This window comes from Suricata suricatta, chromosome 16 (assembly GCF_006229205.1).
Source record: "Suricata suricatta isolate VVHF042 chromosome 16, meerkat_22Aug2017_6uvM2_HiC, whole genome shotgun sequence".
Taxonomy (NCBI): domain Eukaryota; kingdom Metazoa; phylum Chordata; class Mammalia; order Carnivora; family Herpestidae; genus Suricata; species Suricata suricatta.
Genome location: NC_043715.1, coordinates 1,929,505 through 1,937,609, shown reverse-complemented (window position 1 = coordinate 1,937,609; position 8,105 = coordinate 1,929,505). Strand labels below are relative to the sequence as shown.

The 8,105-nt window shown below is 60.4% G+C and overlaps 1 protein-coding gene across 1 annotated transcript in view; it reads right to left on the bottom strand.

Moving 5' to 3' along the window:
* The window catches only part of FBXO31 (F-box protein 31), a 34,571-nt gene that overhangs the window by 6,218 nt on the left and 20,248 nt on the right, over positions 1-8,105 (bottom strand). Inside the window, exons 3-5 of the mRNA XM_029925458.1 lie at positions 7,002-7,169; positions 6,321-6,395; positions 311-420 (exon numbers count right to left, since the gene is read on the bottom strand). Coding sequence (XP_029781318.1) covers positions 311-420; positions 6,321-6,395; positions 7,002-7,142 — 326 coding nt within the window. The 5' untranslated portion in view covers positions 7,143-7,169. The remainder of the gene's footprint in view (positions 1-310; positions 421-6,320; positions 6,396-7,001; positions 7,170-8,105) is intronic.

The window sequence follows — 8,105 nt, the reverse complement described above, 5'->3', positions numbered from 1 at the left end:
TGCCCATAGAGAGGGACTGCACCCAGTACCCACAGAGAGGGACTGCACTCAGTACCCATGGAGCAGGGCTGCACCCAGTACCCACAGAGAGGGACTGCACTCAGTACCCACGGAGCAGGGCTGCAGTCACTGCCCACAGAGAGGGCCTGCACTCAGTGCCCAGAGAGGGACCATGCCCAGTGCCCGCGGAGCAGGGCTGTGCTCACAGTGCCCACAGAGAGGGACTGCACTCAGTGCCCAGAGAGGGACCGTGCCCAGTGCCCGCGGAGCAGGGCCGTGCTCACGTGCCCACAGAGGCAGCCGCACTTACTCGTACTGACTCGTGTAGATAAACTTCATCAGGATGAGCTCCTGCATGTGCTCGTGGAAGATGTCCTCCAGCGTCCGCCCCCATTCTTCCCGCAGCCACGTGCGGAACTCCTTCCGAGAGAACATGGTCGTGAAAACCACATGACGCACAGGTACGGCCACCCCCCCCCCCGTGGTGCTGAGTGGACACACGCGGCATGCCACAGCTCGGGCACGCCTGGGCCACGGTCCCAGCAGGGTGGACAGGAAGGAGACGCAGGCTGGAGGAGGAGGGGCCGCCACCCTGGGGTCTCCCTCCCGTGGGGGTGCGTCACCTGTGAAAAGCAGGGTTCTCTGGCCCCCACCTTCCCACGCCTGAGCGAACAAGAAGGGCCGTGGGGCCCCTTCACACAAGCCGGGCCACAGCCCGCGTCCGGAGCTCCCAAGCAGCAGCCATGTGGCCGCCCGCGGGGTGGGGTGTCGAATCCAAACCTAGCTCTCGGGCTCCTGGGCAGCGGGGCGCAGCAGGACTCTTGTCGCTAAGCCCCACGCTGGCCACGCTGGCCCGAGCCGCTCTCGGCAGCTGCCGACGAGAATGAGGCAGCGTGGCCGGGGGCGCGGGGAGCGTTACACGTGCAGTTCAAAAAGTCTGCTTGTAAAAAGGGAGCTTTCATAGGCATCGTGTCCTCAAACCCCAGCAGTTCATCACGGGACGAAACAACACGAGGGAAATTTAGTGCTCCGTAGCCTGGCGGCGCGGGCTTAACTCAGTCCCTCGCTCTGAGATCCCAACTAAACCTGCGCTTCTAATGACCATCTGAAATCAGCTTTACAACCAGAAGCAAAAGAGAGGTAACAACAACAACCAACACCGAAGAACTGGACCCTGGCAGTCGCTCGAGCCCATTCCTGCCCAACCTGGAGCACGCCGACGCCAGCCCGCAGCCGCCGGCCACACGCTCGCCACACGCTCGCCACACGCTCGCCGTGTGCACGTCCGCGGGACACTTCTATGTCAGCAGCACAAATCTGGAAAACGAACTTCCACATCCTATTTGCGGCGGCCTCAAACGACACAAGACCTGAGATCACATATCAGGACACACGTGTGTGGCCCCTGCTCCGACAACCGCGGCGCTGAGCGCCTCCGGAACAGGGAGGCCCACGCTTCTCTGCGCCCAGCGCCATGCCAGTCACAGCCCCACCCGGATTTCGGTGGAAACTGATAAGCCGATTCTGCAGTTCACATGGAAACGAAAAGAACCTACAACATCCAAAGCAATCTTTCAAAAGAACAAAGTCGGAGGACCCACACACCAGCTCACGTGATGCCTGAACGGAAAGCCCCAGGGATCAAGACGGCGGCCGGAGCAGCGGGACTGAGAAAAGCCCCCAGGAAACAGCGGAGAGCCCAGAAACAGGCCCACTTAGCTGGTCGGCTGACTTTCGACAAATACGCCCAAGCCACCCAATGGGAAGAGGAAAGCTCTTCCACAAATGATGCTCCAACAACTGGACATCCACGTGGAGAAAAGGAACCGCGATCCCAGCCTCACACGACACACAAGAAATAATTCTGGATGGGCCACAGACCCAAACACAGCATGACACTACCTCGCTTCTGAAAGAGAGAGAGATTCTTTGCAACTTAGGGAAGGCAAAGGTTTGGTTTTTTTTAAGTTTGTTTATTTCTGAGAGTGAGAGACAACACGCACACGGGTGTGCACAAGTGAGGGAGGGCGGAGAGACGAGGAGAGACACGGAGTCTGAAGCAGCTCCAGGCTCGGCCTTCAATGCGGAGTCCGATGCGGGGCTTCAACTCACGAGCCTCAAGATCGTGACCTGAGCCGAAGTTGGACACTTAACCGACTGAGCCACCCAGATGCTCCTCATTTGTGAAGTTTTTTCTTACGGTTTTTCCTGTACCTTAAAAAACACTGCCTGTTCCAGGGCGCCTGGGGGGCTCCGTCGGTTAAGTGTCCAACTTTGGCTCAGGTCATGATCTCACAGTTTGTGAGTTCAAGCCCCACACCAGGCTCGCTGCTGTCAGGGCCCAGCCCACTTCGAATCTTCTGTCCCCATCTCTTTCTGCCCCTCCCCCACTTGTTCTCTCTTCTTTCAAAATAAACAAACATGAAAAAAAACTGGGGCACGTGGGTGGCTCAGCAGGTTGGGCATCCGGCTCCGGCTCAGGTCAGGATCTCGCAGCTCGTGGGTTCAGGCCCGCACTGACAGCTCGGAGCCTGGAGCCTGCTCTGGATTCTGTGTCTCCCTCTCTCTCTCTGCCTCTCCTCCCCCCTCATACACACACACATACACACACTCTCTCTCTCATATAAACAGACATGAAAAAAAAAAACATACAAATTCTACTTTACCAGTCAGAACCTTCCACTCTAATGGCTGAACTCATGGAGGAAAGGCCCTCAAAAAACCAACCAGACAAGTAACAGATGAAAATGGAAGTGAAGTGTAATGAGTAAGCACTTGGGTGTTGCCATGGTGAACAATCGGACGAGCCAAATACCACGAGGATGGCTTGTGAGGAGTCATAATCTTATTTACTTTGTGTGAAGAGGCCAAAGTCATTCGAAACAGCAACCAGGCCCAATTAGTCAGAACAAAGGCCTCTGAAATATGTTTATGATGAAATTATCTCATGAGATGAGCACGTCCAAGGAGAAGCGCAGGTGCCCAGAACAACATCCTGCCGGAGCTTTCTCACCACGTGCGGCACCCCATAATCTTCATGTCCGCCTTCACCACATCCCCAGGGGGGCAGGCGCCAACATCGCCCTGTTCTGCAGGAGTGGGGGCCTCGGAAACCTCTCCTGCGTCACCCGGCTAGTAAGGGGCAGAGTCAGACCTAACCCAAAGTCCACGTGCTCCCTGGCCTTGTTTCCACCAGCCAGGGTCAAGGGCGGGGCGAGCACAGGAGGCAGGGGCCTTACGTGAACACGGCCTTGCAGACTGACAGCGCGTGACGAGAACTTGGAACATCGTCAGGGCCTTTTACCGGCAACCCCACGTCTGCAGGGTCCGCAACCTGGTGCGTTTTCTGCACCGAGGCCAGGAGGTTCCAGGAAGGGCTCCTGGTGTCTCCCCCAGGCGGCCGCGGCCAGGCCTGGGGCCAAGACTCTCAACGCCGTGCCCCGCTCTGCCCAGCGGCTCACGCAGGGTTCTGCGGGGAACTGCACGGCCCCATTTCACAGGGGGCTCTCCCTGAGGACGGAGGCTCGCCCAGAGCAAGTCATGTGAGCCCATGGTCAGGAGGCCAGCGGGGGAAACACAAACACCCGGGCACAGACCCCGTGCCCGACTGCGAGAGAGGATCACACGCCCACAGCCGATGACGTCACAGGTGATGGCGGGACAGCGCGTTCTGACTAGAGTTTGTCAACAATTCTAATGAGACCAGAAGGTATTTCTAGAACAGCTAAACAGCTTTAAAAAAAAGACTCAAATTAGATAGACTGTAATTACATAAAAACCATTTGGAGATCATGAAGGGATGACAGATCGCACACAGGGGCTGCCTCTGCGTGCAGCTCCAATGGCTTCATGTTAGATCATGACAAGGTGACACTTCAGTACTCAGGTGAAAGAGTACAGAAGACAAAAAAAAAAAAGCAAGAAAGCAAAACAAAAGCAACTTGTGTCCAGCTCAGGAGTCTAGTGCCAGAGCCTCCCTGCACGACAGAGCAGGGCCAGCAGGAACCCACAGCCTGGTCGGGAGGGACGACGGACCCCCACAGCATGGCGGGGGTGGGGCCCACCCATCCTGCCCCCCTCCTCTCCTCTGCATCTCTGCTCTTCCGAGCAGCCCCGATTTCCAGAAGCCTCGGGCAGGGGGGCTTGACGAGCAGAGGGTGGGCAGGGAGGCAGCGGCCGGGCCTGGCCAGGGCAGGGGAGTCTGAGTGGGCCCAGGGGCCTGCCCTGCCCACAAACCCAGGAGGGGGCTGCAGTCTGCGGAGCACACACAGGTGCCCTGGGACGTGCCGGAGGAGCAGGCCAAGGCCTCTGCAACCTGACTCGCGTCTGGACTTGGCGTCCAGAATACGCACAGTGGGCAGATGCAGCGGGCCTGGAGAGCCAGATGCAGTGCGTGAGCCAGAGACCCGGGCCAGCTTCTCAGAGAGCCCGGCCGCCACCGCATCCCTCACGCGCCCTCGTGGTGCCACAGGGGACAGAGGAGGGCAGGGCGCCAGGCTGCCCTGGGGTGTGGGAGGACCGCACCTGCCGCCCTGGTCTCCCGCTGCACTCCTGGCCGTCAGGAGCCCTCCATCCCCTAGGAAGCATCCTCTGGGCCCAGATTTTTACTTTACTTTTCAAATGTTTAATAATTTCTGAGAGAGAGAGAGAGAGAGAGACAGAGCATATGTGGGACAGAGGCAGAGAGAAGGAGATACAGAATCTGAAGCAGGCTCCAGGCTCTGAGCTGTCAGCACAGAGCCCAACACAGGGCTCAAACCCAGGAGCTGCAAGGTCATGACCTGAGCCAAAGCCAGATGCTCAACTGAGCCCCAGGGCCCAGAATTTTAAATGATCACCAGCCATCAGAGCACAGGGCAGCCAGAGTCCAGGGCTCAGCCCTTCACCTCATGCTCAGAGCTATCAGGACACATGGTGATGTCCCCCCATGGCCTGGCCTCCCTCCCTGGAGCCTGGAGCCCTCCCCTGGATCCAAAAGACTGAGCAAGAAAAATATAAAGACACCGCTGGCTGGCACACGAATCCCCAGGAGAACCCCGTCCCCACATGGCTGAGGGGAGACAGAGAAGCAGACAGGAGACAGCGGAGCCGGACAAGGTGACCTCGGGACCCGACGGCCAGCTCTCCCCGCACAGCCGCGCCAGGCTGGCTCCCTGGGGACCCTGTCTGCCTGTCCTCTTGGATGGGCTGGGCCAGGGAAAGACAAATGTCTCTGGCCACATAGAAGTTAAAAACCCAAAAACATTAAAAAACTCCTGGATAAAAACACACCACAAAGCAAGCCAAAAGCCAGAATAACGAACGAGAGGCAGTGACTTGCAGCTCCCGGCCGGGAGGCTCCACGTCCGGGAGGAACAGAGCTCCTGCAAGTCAGCTGGCTCCACAGAGAAGGAGCCGCGGGAGCCCCTGAACGCGGCCCTCACCTCGGCCTCGCTCGCGGTCCCGTCGAGGGAAGCCCAAGCGGACCCCCAGCCAGAGGCCGGCACAGCTCTGCCCCCTCCGCACACGCGCCGGCTCTTCGCCTCCACAAAGCACCGGCGTCCCCAGCGCGGACTCAACACGATGCCCTTCTGCTTCCCAGGCGGCGAGCCCAGGCGCCCGAATGGCGACCAAGAACTCTTCCCGACCCCAGGGTGCCCCCCCGCTTCACGGTCGACAAAGCGCGTGCCGTGGTCCGCTGAGACGTGCACGGCGGGGACCCGCACGCGACGCGACCGTCGGCTGTGGGAGAACAGAGCGCTGCCACCGCGGGCCGGCATCTGAGGAAGCGGGACCTCGTCTACGTCCAAGGGTCCCGGGAGCGCCTTCCTCGGGGACGTGCGGACGTGGGCTCCCCGCACTTCTCCGGCCGCCGGGAAGCAACTGGACTCAGAGACCCCCAGCTGTCAGCTCAGGGAGCGGCCTACGTTTTGAAAGTTCTCGTCTCCCTTGAGAAGGTTCTGAAATGGCAGAGTGACTCAGGTCCTCCCGAAACGAAACTCACAGGCGACTCGGAACTACTTGTGCGAATAAAAGGAAGTCCAGAGACTCATGCATGGTGCTCGGGACAGGCCCCGACCCCTGCCCCCGCGCGGCCACGGCGTGGAAGTCCCAGCCACGAGGCCCCAGGGAGGCCGTCTGGTCCCCCTGCACACGCACACCCGAGAAGACTCTCCCTGCGCACACGGACCCTCTCGCCAGAAGGGTGAGGGGGTCGATCGGAGAAATCCACTTCTCTCAGGCCCGTCCGTCCTGAGCGGGCAGCCAACGCAAGCCCGTGCGCACACGCACTCCCGAGGGCCGCGCGGTGGGGGACGCATGAATGGAGGGCTCGGGCTCACCTCCTGCCTCCCGCCGGACATCCGGTGGTGGTCCGTCTGGTTGCACTTGGTGGAGAACTCGTCCTTCTTCACGATCTTGAGCGTTCGCGACAAAGGAGAGGGGAACGGGTCAGTCCCGGTGCCGCCAGCAGCCGGGGCGACACATCGACCTCTCTGCACGCGCACGCACCACACACACAGACGCCCCCCCACACGCCCCACGCACACACAGATTGCCAAGAGGCCACCGAGTCGTGGCCGGTCCAGAGAGGGGGGCACAGGGCCACCCTAGGTGTGCGCCTCCATCTGAGACCCCTTGCAGCATGACAGGGGCCAGCGCCTCCGTGGCGTGCCAGGTAACACACACGCTCGCTGGGGCGGCCCTCCGCCCAACCTTCATCAGGGAGCAGAGCGTGTTACTCTGAGGTGATGCTCTTGCAGAAAGGAAACCTGGGAGCGGGGAGGACTCGCGGCCAAGAGAACCACCATCCTCGCTGCACAGAACGTCCAGGGGTTCGCGGCGCGTGTGTCCCTGAGGGGCCGCCCCGCCCGCCGCTCTGTGCGCACACGTCTGCAGCCAGGAGCCCCACGGCAGCCCGGCCAGCACTGCACCCAGCTGCCACGGGGACCTGGGGCGACCGAGGAGCCCCAGCCCCATGCCGGCACTCGGTGGCCGTGCGTACGGGAGCCCCGGTCGCTCACCTGTATGTGGCCGTTGTGGGGCCCTCTATGGCCATACATGCACTCCACCGTGGCAGACTTCCTCTCCATCAGGTGGACCCTGAACAAGGGCTTGAATCGCATCGGGTCGTCCACATGAGGGTCGTGGGGGGGCAGGTACATCCAGCCAATGATGAACAAGCCATCCACCTGCGGGGAGGGGGAGGGCACAAGTCCACGAGGGACTCAGGCTGAGGGCCTGAGGTAGAAGGCCCCCACCCCACATCGCCCACGAGGCCCGTGGCTGTGTCCACACTGCGGCCCCCCAGAATCCCGGGCCTCGCGTGCCAGACTGAGCGCGGCCTGCCTAGCAGGTGCTTGCGGACTGAACGGTAGTCATCTTTCGTAAACATGGTGACTACAGCGGGCAGTACCACGCTGCATCACTGCAACTGTCACCAGAGCCGCACTTAAGCGTCCTCACCGTGGAAGAACAGGCGGGAACGTGAGGCGGAGGACACGGTCATCGCCAAATGGCAGGAGTCCCCACGCCAAGAATACGAGCGTCACCAAGATGCACTGCGCGCGGAGCTCAGGACTTTACTGGCCAGTGACCCTCAGCAGGGCCGGAGACAGACACGTGCCTGCAGCATTAACTACCGCAGCCAAGACACGGGAGCAGCCGTGTCCATCAACAGACAGAGGGATAACGACATGGTGGGAACACAGAGGTCACTCAGCAGTAAGAAAAGAAAGAAACCCTGGGCGCCTGGGGGCTCAGCCAGCTGAGCATCTGACTCTAGGTTTGAGCTCAGGTCATGATCTCCTGGTTCATGAGTTCGAGCCGCCCATCAGGCTCTGCGCTGACAGCACAGAACCTGCTTGGGATTCTCTCTCCCTCTCTCTGCCCCTCCCTTGCTCATGGGCGTGTACTCTATTTCAAACTTTAAAAAGCTTAAGATAAATAAAATGCCTGAAAACAGAAGCAAAGTGAGAAGACACATCGAGGGCATGCATGCCTGTGAAGTGGCGGCAGACAGCCAGGGATGGAGTGGGAGCCCAGGGTCCCCGGGCAGGGAGACTGGGTGCGCTCCAGCGACAGAGCGGAGGGAGGGGGCAAGGAGGGAGGGTGTGAGGAGGGGGGGA